Raw genomic sequence first — 19474 nt, 5'->3', positions numbered from 1 at the left:
GCTCCTGCCAATACAACAGCAGCGTCCAGACAGTGGGCGTGGCTTCAGATAAATCTGTCAAAATTAACGTCCCAGACCCCAGACTGGGATAAAACCGGGAAATAAACCTGATTTACATTTATCACAATGAAAAAAACTGTTAGAAATAATATCAACACTACACAGGCTGCCGTGTAACGTCGATTCGACCCGTTTAAATGGCTTTTTCGGACAAGAATCAACCAGTTTGTGATGCATTCATTTAAATTTATTTTAATTATTTAAAACAAGATGCACACTTTTGGACATGTGCTGAAACTGTAATGCATTTTGTATTTTTAAAGTTAAAAAAAATAAAATACTAAATAATTTATATACATTATTATCCTCTGTAGCGCCTTAAGAAATTGACCAATGAATGGCTGAAACGTCACACGCCATTGTTTGCGTTCGACCAATTAGCGTCGCGTGGAGGCGGGACAACATGGCAGGAACTTTCCATGTAGCAGTTAGCTTCTGAGGTTTAACCACTGAAACATTGCTCGTTGGCATCGGTTTTTAAAGAATGTTTAGCCTGTTTTAGGATAATATTGACGTTATTGACCTATTAAAACTTAACTGGGTTACATTACTCATGTTGAATGTCCGGCATTTAAAACCAAACGCGTCTAGAAAGATGTGTAGCTAACATTAGCTCAAGGATGCTAACGATAGCTTGCTAACTTTGCTAACTAGTAAACACGCCGCAGTCTGGAGGCTCAAACTCACAAGTGGATGAGAGAAAAGGCGTCGTGAGGATCCGAAACTTCTGCAAGGGATGAAGAAGTGGAACTGGAGAGAAGGGCAGCGACAGAACCGGCGACAAGGCGGCGGTCAGAGATGGTACAGAGGCAGCCGGCAAAGATCCGCACAGGACGTGCACTGGTACTTGTGTTAAATGGGACAGATTGGAGGTTAAAAACTGTGACATGTGTTGTGTCTGTAACGCCAATTATTGTCTGATTCTACGTCAGTCATACCTCATAACTGCTCAGTACAGAAAAGGAAGAGAAATGTTTGTATTTTTCTGTCATCTGATGCATAAACATAAATAAATGATAATAAATAAAGCATTTATTAACACTAAAGACCGAGGAGGACTAGACAAGTGCAATATAAGTTAATCCCACAATAAAAAGTAAAACCAGAAGTATAAAGGAGTATATAACACCAGAAAGAAAACCACAGTGGAGTCAGTTTGTGGATCCAAAGCTCTGCTCAGTGCAGACATGAACTTTTCTCCATCACCTCCAGATAACACATTTAATCGATTACTTATTTTGGGATATTGTGTTCTGGGACCTTTCCTCTCGTCAGCACCTGCATCTCTTCTCCTGGACTATTTAAATTAATATTAAATAAACTTAACACTAAAAATTAAAATGGGAATTAATAATCTATAAGCTTGACCAGTCTCACTCGTGCTCGTAGATAAAAGTTGGCAGCTCTGGTCTTACTCAGCGGCTCTCACATGTTTTTGTCTCACATTATTTCTGAAAACACGCATTCCAAGTCACACCTTTATGTATTATTATAGCTGTAAATCAGCATCAGTGAGGCACACCGTTAAAGATCCACTGCTGTAGCCGCCTGCATTCACTGTGATGTTAATGTTCCTTTGCTCAGAGCGTGGTGTTTTAAAGTTAACCGGCTTATTACTGTACTCATTACTTACTATGTGTGTATACAACTTGTAAATGGGATCGTTATCTCGTAAAACTCTGAAGAGTTGTGTGCTGTTTCTGTGTTTTGAGATCCTAGCAGCATTCCTAACATTAACAGTGAGTGTTTTTCTGTTCACAGGTACGGACATGATGATGCAGGACCATCGAACAGAGCACCTCAGAGGAGATATGATCACCAGTCTGCCTCTACTTCTTCACCTTCTGCTTCATCCTCCTCTTCCTCCTCCTCCTCCTCCTCCTCATCTTCCTCTAAAGACAGCAGTGCTGCACCAGGTCGGTACCAGACACAGAGACTCTTCCAGTGACTGGTTTAAAAGTGTCTTGAGATTCTTAATGGTGTCAAATCATGAAGAGAATTATAAATGTTGATAACACCATGTCATCTCGAGGTAACGAGGAGTTTGGTGTTTATTGTCATGATGTTCAGGAACACGCTGACTGGATATTTACAGAACATCCACCCATTGTCTATACACTGCTTAGTCCTCACTATGGTCATGGGGGGCTGGAGTCTATCCCAGCTGACTCAGGGTGAAGGCAGGTTCACCTGGACAGGTAACCAGTCTATCACTTAGAGACAGACAACCAAGCACACTCACATTCACACCTACGGACAATTTACAGTCACGAGAGAGAACCCACGCTGCACGGGGAGAACATGGAGACTCCACGCAGGAAGATCCCGGGTGTCCTCACCGGGACGTGAACCGTTGACCTTCTAGCTGCGAGGCGACGGTGCTAACCACTGAGCCACCTGCAGCCCTATTTACAGTACATGTACATCACAATTATTTTTATTTTTTCACCTTGTCAACATGTTCATACGATGCTGGAAGACATGGATTCACGCATCATGTGTGAAACAATCAGCAACATGGCGGCAAAGTATTTCCACCTTGAAGCTGCAGTGTACCACTGTCAGAGTCAAAAGCTTAGATTCCGACTTCTATGGCTTCATACATGACAGACCTAAAGAACCATATCTGTCAGCTATCAGGGCGGAGATTTCTGTTTCATTATTCTTCTTCAGAATCAGTTTCTGGTCAGAACACGCTGCACAACTTGCCATTGTGTAGCGTAGAGAAGTTGTACAGTGTTTGAGCAGAGTTGTAGGTGAGCTGGTGAACACGAAGCAACAGTGTTGAGTTATATCTAAGACAGCAAGAGATTTATTTCATGGATGTGTATTCTGATACACAGAAATGAGATTTGAAGGGTTTAGTCAGCAACCAGCGGGACTCTAAGAAAGATGAGTGCCTAATTTTGTCTCCTTCTCTACTCGCAGAGCTGCCAGGGTTCTACTTCGATCCGGAGAAAAACCGTTACTTCCGCCTGTTGCCTGGACACAACAACTGTAACCCGCTGACCAGAGAGAAGCTGCAGGAGAAGGAACGGGAGAAACAGAGAAGCAAGATGCTGGCAGAGGACGAGAAGCCAAGAAAAGTAAGTCTGCTGTGATGGAATATGAGTCCCACTTTTCTACGTCTTTTAGCTTTTTGATGTTCATTGTACTCGTAGATTGAACGTTGCGTTTTTCTAGTACAAGAAGTAGACACACTGTGTGCACTAGTTTTTATGTTCCTCATGATAAAAGCTAAACATGAGTCACATTAAATTTTACTCTTTTAGATTTCACTAAAGCATTTTGGCCTCAGGAACAGCTGTAATGACTCTGCATCTGTCTGAGAGGAAAGTGAGAATTCTGTGAAGAGAAATGATAAATAACAGCCTTGAATTATTCAGCAGGGTTTTACCAAACTCACAGTGAGCTTTTAAAGGGTAACAATAAGAAAGATTGACATTAAAGACAAAGAGTCTGTGTTGTCATATCTGACAGAAATCTGTTAGTTTTGCTGCTATTTCAGATCATTTTACAAACTAAATGACTGTTATGCTTGGCTAAAACTTAAACCTCTAATAACAAAACTGGCTGAAATGTTTTAATTTATATATTTATGCTGCAATTCTTCTCATTCTGATGCTGCAGATTTTTCTGTTTAAACCTCTTCAGACTGGAATTTTGTTGTTATTATTGCACAACTCTGCCATACATATTTTGCAGATTGAGTCTTGGTCTTAAACATGCACAGACATTCTGTGGTCCCAAATGAGTTTCATGCTTGTTCCCTTTGAAACTCACATTTTCCACAACTGTATTTAACTTTAAAACTAAAGAATGTTTGTTTTCCTTTTCAATCAACTATAAATGCTGCTTTAAACTTGTCCGTACTTTTACTATGATTGTCTTTAAGTCTGTTTGTTTTATGCGTTACTTTAAATCTTTCTTTTTTACTGTTCTTTTGATTTGAATTTAAATGTTTTCTTGTAGTTTATTTGTCTTTTTATGCGATTAGTGCATTTTGATTCACTTTGCAAGTCCCTTGTAAATGAGCTTTGGTGTGAAATGTGCTCATGTGTCTTCTTCTTTTACAGAAAGCACCGAGATCAGGACTGAACACTTCGCTGCTGCTGCAGAAAAGACATCTTGGTCTGCTGCCTGAGAACTCCTACTGTAGGTACTGTGTCACTGCTGCGCTCCCAACTGGACATGAAGCTGTTTTTCTTTTTTCTGTGGCATTTCAGTGCCCACAGCTGCAATACATTACGAGAAAAAGAAAAAAAAAAACACAACAGGGAAACAAAGACCGACTTTAATGCTAATCAGTTCTGTATGTGCACAGCGAGTTCTCTTCCGAGCTTTGGCCGACCGCTAATAAAGATGCTAATCGAATTTGACAGGCGATTCTACAAAATCACGAAAAGAGACAAAAGCGTGAAAAAACACGGTCAAAATATTGTTCTGCCCGACGGCGTGAATCACATGAATTCATTTCACGTACAAGCCAAACGATTTAGATTCATCCTACAGGCAAACATTTATACGAACAAATAAATAAATAAGCGCACGGACGGCTGGGAATAAGTGCGTATATTATTCTGGTTTTTAGGCGCTGGTTGCTATGGTAACTGTTTGTCTGCAGGCTCGTCCACGAGGTGAAGGTCAGCGGGATGAGACGCCACAAACTGGAGATCCAGAGTGCAGACAGCAGCACCCCGAACACCGACAACTTCAGACTCATAGTGGTGAGAACACACACACACACACACACACACACACACACAAAACACCCTGGGGTTACCACACACACTTTCCTACATAATTTATAGTTAGGATCATATACACATGCCCGGTACAACATTTGTTTCTGCTTACTTTCTGGGGTGCGTGATTTGTTTTCTGTTCTCAGGGGGATTCGGCCTGCGAGCGAGTCTTCACGGTCAACGATGTCTCTCACGGCGGCTGCAAATACGGCATCATGAACTTCAGCAGCAGCAGCCGGGGATCTCTGTCCGTGGAGATGTGCGATAACCTCTACTTCACCAACCGCAAGGTGGGAGTGTTTGACCACGGCTGAAGCGAAGTGTTTCACGTTGATTAAATACAGTCGGATTTATAAATATTTGGACTGATTAAGAGTTTTCATAGTTTAGCGTCTGTCCTCCACCACAGCGCATTGAAACGAAGTTGTCCACGTGTGATTGAAGTGTAGACTTTCCACTTTAAGTCAATACGTTACTGCAATAACCATTCAGGAACTTACAGCCGTTTTTTGTACACAGTCACTTTACTCTCAGACGCTCAAAAGTAATGGCTCTGCTCCGTCTGCATGTGTTCCAGGTGAACTCCATCTGCTGGGCCTCAGTCAACTACCCCGACTCTCACGTTCTGTATCCTTCTTTAGCTTCAGCTGAGCTCTCGGTCAGTCCACTTATCTCACAACTCAAGATCTGAACCTGGTACCGCAGACGAATTACACCGACCAGCCACAACATTAAAACCACCGACAGGTCAAGTGAATAACGTTGATCATCCTGTTACAGTCGGTGGGATTTATGAGGCAGCAGGTGAACAGTCAATGTGCTGGAAGCAGGATCTGATCTGAACGACTTCCTCTAACCGTGACGTTAGACGACGAGCGGCCTGCACAGCGTCAGGCAGCTGGTTTAACGTTGAGGCTTGTCACACATCGTTGTCGCCTCAGCGTTTGTTGAACAGAGCCGGTGTTTTCCTTGACTGAGCCGACTGCCAGGCTGTGTCTGGTCGGAGTGGCAGATACTCCGGGCTGCGTCAGTTTGCTTCCTGCTTCCCTCTTCAGCAACTCCAACCCAGGTACGTCAAGCTTCTCGCACTGTTTGTGATATTCAGCATGGTAAAATATAGAACTTTTAATCCTCTGTAGCTGGAACAGTGTTGGTACATTGGACTACTATTTAAAAATGCTTTCATTTTCTGGAATAAACAGGATTTGACACCTTACTGGGTTTCAAAACTCCTTCATCCGCAGCATCCTGGTGTCTACAGACAGATGATAACCAATAAACTCATCTTGTGCCTTCCCAGTTTTTACCACTTCTCCTCTTGTCTCCCACACTTTTTCCCCTCAGATCAACCCGGGATGCTCTGCAGCTTTAAGATATCCACGGCCTGGTCTTGTGCTTGGTGTCTCAATCCCCAGTTTGACAAGACTTTCAGCACCGGTCAGTCCCACAGGCGGCGTTTTTGTTGCTACTCATTTGATAAATTAATCAAACTGTACTGTATTTATTGTATTTTTATTTTCTTTAAGCACCAAGCACATGTTTTTTCCAACTTCTGAGTCATAAACTATCACAGCAGCATGTTTGTGATGTTCCCAGATTCAGTCTCTCCTACATATTTATGAAATATATCTCTATTGCCAGGATTTCATGGTGATGTACTTGGAAAAATATAATATTTTTTCCTTACTATACAAAATCAGCCAGTATTATTATATTAAATCCTGCAAGATCTGAACAGCGTTGACTGTTCGGGGGGAAAGCAATGCAGCATGAATGGCTTGTCCTTATAATGACCAGAATAAGAGCTTAAATGTGAAGGTGGTTTAAAGAGTTAACTTCCCATGAGCTAGATAGTAAGCCTGTTTGATGGCAGTGTGTCAGTAGAATACGCAGTAACAGACACTTTTCCACTGAGTAAATGAGAAGTGAGTTTTATATCTGAAGTAGTCGTGTTTTTGCAGGTCTGTCCCGCAGGGTCATCGTGAAGGACGCAGAAACGGGTCGAACTCAGACGTACAGCGTCGGCAGCGACGTCTTGGCTCAACAGTTTGCCCTTCGGGTGAGTCTTTTGTTGCTGCAAAGCGATTAAACGTAATTATATCTTATTCACCGGTGCAACTTGTTTCTCACAAACGCAACACAGTCAGTGGAAGGTGACAGAAACCTTTTATTCTCTGATCGAAACTACGGCTGCATTAGCTCACCTTTATTTACTTTGTGCGCTGCTGCTGGTTGCATCACTGGTTTGCTCTGTTTCTAAACCGTCTCCTTACTGTCAGGATACCACTGGCTGGTAAATACTCCTGTTATTCCACCTGCCAGTTTCCTCCAGTGACACTTCACAATGCAGGAATCAAACAGGTCTCTTCTTTAAAGTTTCTGTCAAACAGAGTTCATTTGCAGCTCATCCACTTCCTTCTCTGGCTGAGCTCTTTGGAAGCAGTCAGACGGTCATTCTGTGTTGTCGTCCGCTGGGCCTGATTCAGCAGCGCGACAGCGAAACCAAACCGTACAACCAAATCTGTTTGTTTGAGGATTAACGGCCGACCTCTAGGACACCGTTTTCAGGCAGTTTACAGCAGCAGCATGCTCAGGCTTGTTCATAGTTTCTCTTTTCGTCTCTCACACATCTTAAAAAGGAAAGTACCAACTTAAGCCCTCAGATGGGTGATTTAGAGTCCCTCCGTTGAAGTGGATTTAGTGTATTCTGCTGCTTAACCAGGATCAACTCAGCTTTTATTATGTGGAAATGTCTGTTTGTTAGCACTGATCGTGTGAGTTGTGTTAGTAGCTGTGATTTAACCTCCTAAACAAAGTTACGGATGCCAAATTAATCACAAACAGGTTGTATCATATGTTGAGGATAGATTTAAAGGAGAAGGAAACTGAATACTTGCATTCCTGCAGGTTCCTGTCCTGTTTAACGGCTGCAGGTCGGGGGAGATCTTCAGCATCGACCTCCGGCAGCGAGGACGCAGAGATCAGAGCTGGAAGGCGACGCGATTCCATCAGGAGTCGGCCATCACCTCCGTACGCGTCCTGGAGGACGAGAACTACCTGCTGGCTGCCGACATGCTGGGCCAGGTCAGCTCACTGACGTTTAGAGCCTGATTCTGTTAAAGGCACTGAATTCTCAACCCTCTGAACCTCCCAAAAAAACACAAAATGCATCTTATCTCTAAAGAAGTTGCCAAAGTTCCATCATTTATCAAAGTATCTGTCGTATGATATCTGAAGTAGTTTTGTCGGGAACTTTAATAAAATCTGAGCTTGAAATTGTGGAATATTTCATCAACATCTCTTTATTCTACAAAGATTTGCCAAAAATAATTTGTTTGCAAAAAATTCTTCACTCTTTGGTGCAACTGAGAAGCCACGACTGAATCAAAACGTGAAGTTTTTAGCTGAACTCCAGGCAGTGTTTCCACAGAGCAGAGAGAAGACAAGTGTGGAGACAAATTAGAGAGAATAAAAAAGAAAATGGACGTGATCGATCAAATAAAAGCAGCACAGAAAGGACCTGGTTGTTGGAAGACACACTCAGCATGGTGAAACATCTTTCTGAAGCTGATGCGCAGAGGCTTTTATAAAAGTGTAACTAGAATTAAAGACAAAAAGAAAACATTTATAGACTGTAGAGTTATTGTGGGACTTGTTGATTCCAGTTTTTCTCAATTTTTGTAAAAACAAATGACAAAAAATCAACTTTTTTCTTGTTTTATGCCATTTTAACTGAGACTTTTCAGAATTCTCTTTACTTCTAGTCGTGGTTGTTCTGTTTCCATAGAGCTGCAGGACTTTATATTGAAAAATGAGCCCACAGTGGAGGAAAAATGTCACAGGAGCAAAACTGAATCCTCAAGAACTGATTGGAGCTCAGAGGGTTAGTTACTAGATTACTCCTGAGATGTTCAGAAGTTAAATGTTTGAGTTTATTGCTTGTTTTTGAAGCTAAGCACTAAGCTTATATTTACTCAGACTGTGTCTTTATTTTGGGGTAAACTTGTGAGAAACCTTCAGAACATGTCAGGTTTTTAACGTTGTCGTCTTAACGTATGTGCAGATCAAGCTGTGGGACGTTCGAGTGACGAAGCCGGTGCAGGAGTACAAAGGGCATTACAACGAGCACGTCTACCTTCCCGTCCACGTCAATGAGCGCGAAGGGCTTTTGTTGGCAGGTAGGAGGCGAGAAAACACACCAGTGCACTATATATAGAATAAAACCGTCTAACGGGCCGATTCGTCCTCAGTGGGTCAGGATTGCTACACCCGTCTGTGGAGCCTGAAGGACGGCCATCTCCTGAGGACCATCCCGTCACCCCACCCGGCCGCCAACGACTTGATCCCGAGCGTGGTCTTCTCCTCCAATCTGGGAGGCTGCAGAGGGTTGCCGGGTCTGCTCATGGCCGTCAAACACGACCTCTACTACTTCCCGTACAACACCGACTACCAGGACGGAGCAGAGCCCAAGGACGGACTTTAGGAGGTGTTTGTGTTTGGTGATGGGGAGTTAAAAAGGCCGGATGAAGTTACTGTGGGACTGTTCCTCAACCCGTCGGCCAGCTTGTGCAGTTGATTTAGTGGTACCAAACTTTGGGCTGGAAGACGACCTCAGAAGAGTTGCATTGAAATCTCAGGGGAATGTTGTTTTTCACAGATTTTTTTTTTTTTGTGCCAAAAAGAAATCAAAGTGCTGCACAGTCCCGTTACTTACTGCACCCTGTTCTAATTAAGTGCACTTACTGAAGACTTGATTGACCTTGATTTTTAAAGAGCCCATGTTCTGCTGTTTGGGGTTTTTGGGGTGTTATAGATCTGGTTTTTGTCCGTATAAAAAGGCCTGCAAAGTGACAAAGGATGTGCAGAGTCCATGCACAGCTGTGTTACAGGGCAGCAGTGTGCATGTGTGTAGTATATAGATCAGGGGTGTCCAATCCTGGTCCTCGAGAGCCCCTATCCAGCATGTTCTAGATGTTTCCCTCTTCCAGCACACCTGATTCAAATGATCAGGATCGTTCTGCAGAGCTTGATGATGAGCTGATCATTTGAATCAGGTGTGTTGGAAGAGGGAAACATCTAGAACATGCAGGATTGTGGCCTTCAACGACCAGGATTGGACACCGTGGGTCTATACTCTGAGATCTGGGGTTTCTGACCAGCATTGCCTGACTTTGGTCGGACCAGCTGACCAATCAGAGGAGGCTGGGCTTTCCAGGAGCTGAAATGGAGAATTTCAGACAGAGGCTGAAGAGATGAGCTGCCACGAGACAAACGATGTGCTTCATGGACATGAAAGCATGTTAACATATTCTATTGGACCCCAAGAGTTTAGTTTTAACCTGTAAATGTGCAGAATATGGGCTCTTCCATGGAGTTTACTGGATCGATGCTGTGTTTATATTGTACATCAGTGCGTTTTCTAACTGTTGAATCCTAAAGCTATTCTGAAAGATCTATTAAACACGGTTGCAATGTATTTGCTCCCAAATGACACCACGCGGATGTTGAGTTTTTGCACTTTAATAGTATGAGCATACATGAACACAAGGTATTGATTGGTTCCATGTGATATCTATATTCCATGATCACCTCCTTCTGATTCAGGGCCAAAGTCTGCTCTGTGTTGACATCAAACCAACTCTTCCAGTCAGTCAGTGGAAAAAAAACAAACAAAAAACACTTGCAGTCAAAAGTCACGATGCCACAAAAGCCCGTCAGCATCGTGTGTCATACTTATCTACTCTGTACAACACAAGCAAACATGGCTGACGTGGCGCCGCAGCTCTTTAACAGCTCCGAGCTAACTAGCCGCGCAGCCTGAGTTGTCCTGTTTGAGGGGCCAGCCTCAAAGAAGAAGTCTTTGTCTGCGGTACCGGTACGCTACTGTGAGCCAGCCACGCTATAAAAGCAGTTACGTGTAACCCCGCCGCAGTCGCACTCGTCCTCTTTACAGATAGTAGCTTTGACATTTAACAACAAAATTTAAAAATTTCCCTATTAAAGTAAACTTTGTTTTTCCCATATATGTTCCTGTATACTCTATGTAAAACTCAACAGCATTATTAAGGCTGCTCTTTTATCGTCGGCCCGTTCAAGTTCACAAACAACCACGAAGGACGGAGGATTATTTAAGTAGTAATTATTATATAAGTTGGAATGCATCTTGATGCTACAGTACACCAGTGGCTTCTGATTGTTCTATTATAAACCTCGTAAAGCCAAAGAAAGCTAAAGCTAGCAGGAAAACTACTGTAAAGGCGATCAAATATGGGTCAGAATGAACTGTGGCGGATCGTTTTCCAGGGTTTTCCATCTTTCTAAAGCCAGACCTGAACGTTACACCCAAGACTCATGCAGATAACAATCTGATATCAGTATAAAATCAGTCAGCACTTGTATGTTGTGCCAGAGAAAAGGTGCTAATAGTATTAGTAGGTCACACTGGGAGGGATTGTCAAAGGGATTCATGTGCATTAATATAACTCTGAAAGGATCTAAAGGGCCACATGGATATTTACCTGAAATCAGTCATGATCAAGCATAAAAAAAATACTCCTATCGTCTCGCTGAGTCGTTTTGTCGTCTTGATATTTCCGTCTCACTCTGACTCTTCACAGTGTAAATTATAGGCATATTAAAGTGAATTAAGATATCAAGAAGGGACCGAAGTGACGTGAGACCGACAAAACATGAGTCCAACCAGCCAGAAAACCCCAATGAAGCCTTCTTCAGCCAGATTTGAAATGCTGTCACTTCCAGTTTCCGCAGTGTTCCGGCTCCTGGTCCTGCTCCTGGTCCTGCTAGAGCTCGCCGGGTTTCTGGCTGCAGCCGTTACAGACCCTGACCGGGTGGTCCCAGCCGCGGGACGGAACCGGGCGCCGCTCCTGGGAGCAGTCGTCGCAGACGCCCTGACCGCAGGCGCGACAGTGGTGGATGGAGAGACGGGCGGTGAACTCCCTTTGGCACTCGCAGCAGGAGTGGATGTCCTGGTCGGGGACCCAGTAGGCCGGGCGGGCGGCGTCCTTCACCAGGCCTGGACACGCAGGAAAGACGGGCTGTTAGTATGACTGTGAAATGGAAGCTTCTACTGATGAATAAAAGATTTATTCCTCTGAACCCCAAAACCTGCCCGTGGGTTTAAAAGGAAGTCATCTATAAAAAACACACATTTATCACAAGAAACTGCAAACACAGAAAGAGTTTGAACTTTCCCACGGTCCTTGAACTACTCATCTGTGACACCTTTGGTCAAAAAAAAGTTGGCCAGAACCAAACTTAAAATCATGATATTTCATTAAACTTTATTCTGCATTTATGTCTTTGTGTGTGTGTGTGTGCGTGTGTGTGTGTGCAATATCTGGCACAAGAAGTTCCTTTAGTATTAACAAACATTTATGTTATCTTCTCTTATTAAAAATTGTCCCCCCAAAAATTATCTATTTACACCAGATTCTACTTTAAAATAACAAACAAACTGTGAAGCAATTTGTGACGAAGCTGCAACCAACATTCACGTGACGAATATCTAAAGACTTTTGGCTGAATTGCAGCAAGTGTTGAAACCGATTAAAAATGTAATTAGTATAATAATTAAAGTATATAGAGTCATAATTTTTCTAGAATTAACAACACCTTGTTAAGTTCAGGTTTTCTCAATTTTTGTAAAATAAGTGATTAAATAAACTCAACTGTTTTATTTTTGTGATTTATGGTAATATAAGCGTGTCATACTGCACAAAGACATTTCTGAGTTTGTGCTCCTTCTAGCTATGGTTGTTCTGTTTCCACAGAGCTGCAGGACTTTATGTTGTCGTAAAAAATGAACCCGTGGTGAAGAAAAATGTACCAGTAGCACTAAAACACCCAGAAACTGGTGTCATGCATCTTTGGCTGCAAAATACGTCTTTTGTGATCTTTGTGATGTCTTTGGACTAATTTTGGTGCTGAAGTGTGAAAAAAAAGTTCCAGAAATCACCTTAAACAACCCAAAGTACCGTCACTTGTTTGTATTTATCTGTTGATGTGACTAAATGTTCCTACAGGAAGTCTCGACAGAAAAGCGAGCAGACATGAGGCCGGCGCGTTCAGATGTCGTCAGATTAACAGAAAGAAATCTGAGAGGAGCTTCAAGTCTCTGCTCACCGAGAGGTATGTCGATAGCACCAACCACAGCTCCCAAAGTGTTCTGGACGGCCTCCCCGACCTTCCTGGCGATCAGCGTCCCTCCCTCCTCCTCCAGGGCAGCATCCAGCAGCTCTGCAACAAGAACACAAACACATAACGTCAGATATTTACAGCACGCCGTCAGGAATCCAGGAAGCCGTTAAAAGCTGCATACCAGTCGGGATTCCCCTGTTGTGGAAACAGGCGTCGCAGACTCTGACGGGCGCGAGGCCCCAGCCCCTCTCCGGGACCGGTCGGGTTTTAGAGGAGCAGGCGTCGCAGAAACCTTCTCCGCAGGCTCGGCAGTGATGCTTAGTGTCGTTGGCCTGGAACTCCTCCCCACATTTATGGCATTTCTGCAACACAGGCGTATTAGGTGCTGACAATATTCTACCGCGCTGTTGTTTTATAGTTCTAGTGAGGTGTGGGGGACGTACCAGGATGAGGGAGTTGGGTTTCCAGTAGGCGGGCGCGATCTGGTCGGTGAGCCAGGAGGTGACGGCTTTGGCAGGTTTGACGCTGAGTTCGGACACGGACTGGGAAATGTATTTGACTCCATCCAGCAACCTCTGAGCAGCGTTGTTGTTGTCTTTCAAAAAACCATCCGACTGAGAGGAAGACAACAGCGTCAAGAGTCTGTTAGTCATGTTTTGTACAAGTATGAGTCACTGTTATCACTGAACACTGAGCAGCAGAACATACGATGGCTGGTCACTGTAACCTGCTAATACACAGTAGCATAGCCTTGGAGCTAACATGTAGCATCAGCTGTGCTTATGTCAGCAGTATTACATGAAAAATGCTACATTCATGTGACTTAGAACTGCTTGACTTTTTTTTAAAGACTGGCATAAGTAGAATCTCATTTGGGCTGCTCCGCTGAGGCCTCACCCCGGGCCAGATGTGCTGGATCTCTGTCCTGACCACCGTTTCCACTGGGTCCTGGTTCCCGTACCAGTACTGCCTGCTTCTGTAGATCACTGCACAGTTGGGACACTCAATGACATACCTGGACCAAAGACAAAAACATCTAAACTTCAGTATCAAGGAAACAGTCTGCAGACGTTATAAAAAACTCTCTGAACAAGTTGACAGTGAATCAGCAAACGGAACATCGTACTGCGGGCCAGTCTTTCACTTTACTTAGCAGGGACGTACTAAATTATACGTCCTAGCTCCTGTGCTCGCTGGACTCACCCAGACCAGGCGTAGATGGCCAAACCAAACCACGGTGAGTCAGACGAGGCCGTCGTTTTGGGAACCACGATGACCTCCTTTCCCCCCTCATAGCAGGCCTGAAGAAGTTCAGCACAGACGTCAGACATTTGTTCAGCAGGAATACGTGGTTCAGTCAAAACGTTCTGCATGACATCGTTCTATCAGCATCAGCAGATGTGTTTGTGACCAGTGGTAGGTACACGATATCTCCACAGAGTCAAAACTTTCAGAGAGCAAGCAGTCAGTGTCAGTCAGCAGCTGGATGACCATCAGCTGATCAGAGGTCAGTCTGCAGCGACCACCGAGACACCAAACAGCAGTCTAACGGTGGAGGAGCCACAGTCGCAGTCATGTTTACTCACCGTGGGCTCGTAAAGTCCTAGCTACTGGAAAAAACTTTGGACACGTTTATCTTATTTTGGACAAAGTTTGAGTCTTTTGGGACAAGTTCAGATTACGTTCTTGCTTGCTGTTTACGTCAAAATTCATGTTGTTGTGCTCAAAGAATTTGAAGCCCAGAGCCAGACTATCACTGCAGAGTTCTACTGTATGGTTCCTTGAGCTCATTTTTTATTTTGGACAATTTTCCGGTCATTCTGGACACACTTTGAGTAATTTAGGATGAATTTCGAGTCATCTTGATGTTGCTCGCTGTTCCCTTCGACATTCACACAGTCGTGTTTTGTGAGTTCGTCCCTTTAGGCTGGATCGTCACTGTGTGGTTCTACTGGAACATGAGGGAGAACATTTGGAACAAACAAACTTAAACGTGCTGCAAATTGCATGTGGGTGTTCAAACTGCACCTCGTCACAACACAGCCAGTAAACATGTTGGATGTTTTTTTATTGTCACTCTTCATCCACTCTACTTGCCAGATTTGGCTCTTCGTCCTCTTCCCCAGAATGAAACTCAAGTTTAGGGTTTAGGAGATTCAGCATCACTAATGGTGCGTGTCTACAGAACGGGCCTTTCAGGGAGCTACTACAGGAGCAATAGGAGCAGAGCATCGCTACACAAGGAGACTCATTTGAAACGGATCGACCGGAAATGTCAATCGGGGACGTTTTTTGATTCTGAGCTTTTCGACTGCACCTTTTACTTCATCATGTGACTGTATGACTGTAGTTACCTTGCAAGTGTAGATACGGTTGTCATATTGTGCGGAGTAGCGGCAGCGATGTTTGGCTTCATGCTCAAGTCCTTCCTTTAGGTGATTCATGCTTCTTTTACAGCCTGACCTAAAAATGGGAGAACACAAGCAGGAGTCAGAGACAAAGTCTTTTAATGATGATGAAATAAAGTGAACGTTTCAACATTTATTTTTTCTTATAAATACAATGACGTTATTAATGGAGCCACTACATGAACATTGCAAATAGTAGATAGAAGAAGAATTGGCTGCCAAATAATTGTCAAATAAGTGTCAGAGTCAAACTATGCAGCTCATTCTGCAATTTATACAAAAACCAACAGATTAGGATCCCCAGGGTGGTCAGGAAGGGTTGCTAAATGATTTCCAGACATTTATCTCAGCATATTTTTGTCACAATTGTTACAAAGGATTTAAAAAAAACTGCTCCGACAAACTGTATGTTGACTTAATACTATAGTTTATACATGGAGATTACTCTGACTGATGTATTCAGCTGTTAGCCTGCATTAAGTTACTATAAAATCATATTGTTGTGTTTTTTTTCCGTTGTCTTTATGTGTATATTGTAAATATGGGGTCTTGGGTTTCTGGCACTGTTATTTTGGGGGCTGTAAAGTTAAGCAACTCCTGTTATAATATCAGAGAATCTTGTCACATGTTGGTGTAAATGCTCATTTCTACTTTGTGGAACAGTGAGAAGAGACACACATACCCACAGCTGAGGCAGATGCTGGAGCAGGTGAAGTACTCATCTGGAAAGAAGGAGTTACTGGTCATGTGCTCGTCTGAGATCTCCCCACTGAAGCGTTCACTCAGGGCCTGAACGAAGAAGGAGACCAGAGACGCTCAGTAACGTTCACTGTCAGCTTTCAGGTCACAGAACATCCAGTCACAGGACGACACAGATATCAGTCAGTACCTGCAGAGCTTTGTAGATGACGCTGGCAGAGCGCGGGGAGCGGGTGGTGTTGTTATCCAGCTGCTGCTCCAGGGTGCGAAGCAAACCGCTGAAGTCTGTCGGAGGGTTGTAGGTTCGAGTCCCGCGGTACTGGATGGAGCTGAAGGCTTCTGGGAACAGGCCCAGCTTCCTGAAACGCTCCTGGAGGAGACGCTCGGCCGATTCAGAAGGTTTGTCTAATGAGTAAAGAAGGAGAGCATGAAGGCAATCCAGTTACTGAAACCCATATTCAGCATTTTTCAGATTATTAGTATAATTATTAGTTTTTTTAACTCCCATTGAAGTTACGTATTTAAAAATACGCTCCTGTTGTTGCCTCTATTTACAGTCAACACTCTGTGGTTTCTTTTATTTAAACACAAATAAACAAAAGCTTTTCAATTAAGATTTGAGTTGAAATTTGCACTTTTCTAATTGTTTTAACTGTAACTGACCTTGATAACTAACAATCAGTACCTATATGCGCCTTATAAAACCCCACATCAACCCCTGCTAAGGACAGCTTAAAGCCTAACGGACTCGTCCCACGCACCTGATCCGAGCAGCTTGGTGTGGACGGTCTCGTGGAAGATGATGACCGCTGGGCCCAGGGTGGACAGCGGGACATCCAGACCACAGCGGGTCGTCGTCGCCTTCAGCTCCCGGGTGAAATGTTTCAAGTAGGCGTCCGACGCGTCACCGAGGAACTTGAAGAGATCGTCGTGAAGCCGGTCAGCGTGTGTTCGGTAGATAACCACATCGGAAATGGCCAGAACCTTGAGGAGGAGTCGAGTTCTCTGACCCTGATTGGCTCCTGATGAGTGAAAAGAGGGCAGAGAATTAGTGGGCTGCAACAGCTTCTTGTTATTAACGTTAAGCAAATGAGTGGTTTGTCTCATACCAGCCCCGAGGAGTCCCTCTGTGTCGATAACTACGACCCAGTGCAGAGGGTCCATAGCTGCCCAAATGCCCACAGTGCAGGACTCTTGGGTGGGGGAGGTCTTGAAAACTTCTCTCCCAAGGAAGAAGGTGTGGTTCAGGGTGTGGGATTTGCCCTCGCCAGTGTTTCCAAAGATAGAAACCACCTTGAGGAGCTCATCTGGTCTGCAGCCCAGCCTGTCGACGAAGTCCTCCTCATCCTTCACCTGAGAAAACACAAAACATCAACTTCATCATAAGACATCATAAAGGAGCTGCTGCCAAAAGTTCAACTGACTTTTCAGACACCTACCTGCATCTCCTCCTTCTCGTCCACCAACAGAAAGCTGCAGACCTTCTCCAGCTTGGCCTTGAGGATCTCCATCTCCGACTCCCCAGAAGTCACGCTGTTCTCGTGAGCAGCTTTGACAGGAGGATAAGGTGTCAGAGGGTGCTTCCTCTTGTTGACTCCACCGTGGGTGCGTTTCTGGCAATCCAAACACAGGTTGATCTTACAGCCCTGGCAGCGCACCACCGCTCTGAGCCTCCCAGAGCAGCTGCTGTCGCCTTTACAGGAGTCGCAGAAAGGAACGTGGCCCGGCGCGATCCGAACCCGATCGTGATTCCTCATCCGATCCTGGCGATGCAGCTCCAGTTCGCAGCGAGCGCACTGCAGGCTGCCGCATTCATCGCATTCAAACGCAGCCTCGTCTGAACCCCCGCAGGCATAGCTCTCCTGGCAGACTAGGATTGTGTTCATTCCTTTATCTACTGCTGGACCTTGACTACTCATGTCAAACCTGACAGGTCAGGGTGTTGATAACAAGTGGGAACTGTGACTTTAACTGTGCGGTACTGGGATTGCAACAGCAGTGCAAAGGAGGACACAATGTTATGGCACAGTTGGGTAAACCTCTTCTACCAGATGTCATGTAAGATTTTTGTTCAGAAAAGCCAATTCACTCATGAGCAATGCTAAGAAAGTAAATAACACTGAGCTGAGCACTTTGTCACTGCTTATTTGAGCTGCAATTAACCATTAATTTCACTACAGTTTCATGTATTGATTATTTTCTCGATTAATCGATTAGTTGTTTGCGCCACAAAATCTCAGAAAACAGTGAAAATGTCAGTTCTCAAACCTTAAATCGCAGAAACCAGAAAATACTCACATTTAAGCAGCTGGAATCAAAGGAATAAGACTTTTTCTATCCTGAAAAATCATTCAAAACAGTTGTCAAAACAGTTGCTGATTAATTTAAAATCAGACAACTAATCGATTAATCGTTGCAGCTCTATTATTGCCGACTCCAAAACATAATCTGGTCTAAAATGTGACGCACTGATCAGTGGGGAGAAATGAAATATACTTTATCAAGACTTTTCAAAGAAAACTTTTTACTGAATTACTTCAAACATTTAGGGAAATATTTGCCTTCTTGCTGAGTGTATGTGTTGGTGCCTTTGAAAGCACCCAGATAATACATCAAGTATAATAAGACATTAATTACGCAATACAAAGTGTATATGACACGAACGGATTACAGATGAGTTATAACAGGTATGCTGTTCAAAACAAAGACAGTACTTCAAGACTTACAGATTCATCGATTGCTAAAATAGTTAGCAATAAATTAAATAGTTGACAACAACTAATAAGCTTTTTGTTTACCATTAATGAGGATATTCAGTCAGTCTACAGTAAAAGCAGCAACAACAAACACAGTTACCCAGACTAGCTAGTAGTTAGTTTGTGTTTACAGTTTGCTAGCTAACGTTAGCTGCCCTGCATCTCCTGCTTTGTTCTAGCAGCCTGGCAATGCTATTTGGATGTAGCCTGTGGTATGCTAGTCATATTGCCTCAAAAATACGCCGTGAAGCTCAATAATAAACAGCCATGAGCTAATACTAGCCACACAAAGAGACACAAACAACCTTCATTTAAATCGACTGACCTAGCAGCTGCTACCAGTCCGACGGAGAGCCGTCAACTAAAGCGCTGCCTCGACACGCTCTGAAACCGGACACTGTCTACCGCCGCGCCGCCGACTGCCACATATAGCGGCCGGAGAAAGTTAGCTGGCTGGGAAATATTGTGTCAGACCCTTGTAGATGTTGTTGCTTTTACATCAGCTGATCGGCTTGTTTTTATCCAGAGGTCAAAAGTCATCAAATAGCGCAACGCACTCTGGGAAATGTAGGACTTGCAGTTAGCATAGCAAGCCGATCGTTAAGGATTGTCTGCGTTAAAGACGACGCATTTTAATTATTTTTTCAGC

The 19474-nt window shown here is 43.8% G+C and overlaps 2 protein-coding genes across 4 annotated transcripts; one reads left to right on the top strand and one right to left on the bottom strand.

The window, feature by feature from the left end:
• Positions 1-469: 469 nt before the first annotated feature.
• Positions 470-9774, top strand: wdr21 (WD repeat domain 21). 2 transcript variants are annotated; one of them, XM_008281780.1, is made up of 13 exons: positions 470-903; positions 1822-1976; positions 2989-3146; positions 4137-4219; positions 4685-4787; positions 4952-5095; positions 5383-5432; positions 5795-5874; positions 6150-6242; positions 6767-6864; positions 7713-7889; positions 8869-8983; positions 9056-9774. In XM_008281780.1, exons 1-13 carry the CDS (start codon positions 797-799, stop codon positions 9286-9288), a joined length of 1596 nt encoding a protein of 531 aa, XP_008280002.1. In that variant the 5' UTR covers positions 470-796; the 3' UTR covers positions 9289-9774. The 2 variants fall into 2 exon arrangements, with proteins under 2 accessions (XP_008280002.1, XP_008280003.1); XM_008281781.1 differs by having other exon boundaries at positions 470-932.
• A 535-nt stretch (positions 9775-10309) lies between these two features.
• Positions 10310-19356, bottom strand: zfyve1 (zinc finger, FYVE domain containing 1). Of its 2 annotated transcripts, XM_008281779.1 has the most exons (13): positions 19151-19353; positions 17509-17682; positions 17179-17422; positions 16831-17091; positions 16260-16474; positions 16053-16159; positions 15317-15425; positions 14166-14263; positions 13860-13977; positions 13406-13576; positions 13144-13324; positions 12948-13061; positions 10310-11838 (listed from the first exon to the last, which is right to left on the bottom strand). In XM_008281779.1, the coding sequence occupies exons 2-13, from the start codon at positions 17578-17580 to the stop codon at positions 11606-11608; spliced, it is 1923 nt and encodes a 640-aa protein (XP_008280001.1). In that variant the 5' UTR covers positions 17581-17682; positions 19151-19353; the 3' UTR covers positions 10310-11605. The 2 variants fall into 2 exon arrangements, with proteins under 2 accessions (XP_008280001.1, XP_008280000.1); XM_008281778.1 differs by having other exon boundaries at positions 17509-19356.
• Between the last annotated feature and the right edge of the window lie 118 nt (positions 19357-19474).

This window comes from Stegastes partitus, unplaced genomic scaffold, assembly GCF_000690725.1.
Source record: "Stegastes partitus isolate 25-593 unplaced genomic scaffold, Stegastes_partitus-1.0.2 Scaffold244, whole genome shotgun sequence".
Taxonomy (NCBI): Eukaryota; Metazoa; Chordata; class Actinopteri; family Pomacentridae; genus Stegastes; species Stegastes partitus.
The sequence above is the reverse complement of the archived record's forward strand: the minus strand, read 5'-3'. Positions and strand labels throughout refer to the sequence as shown.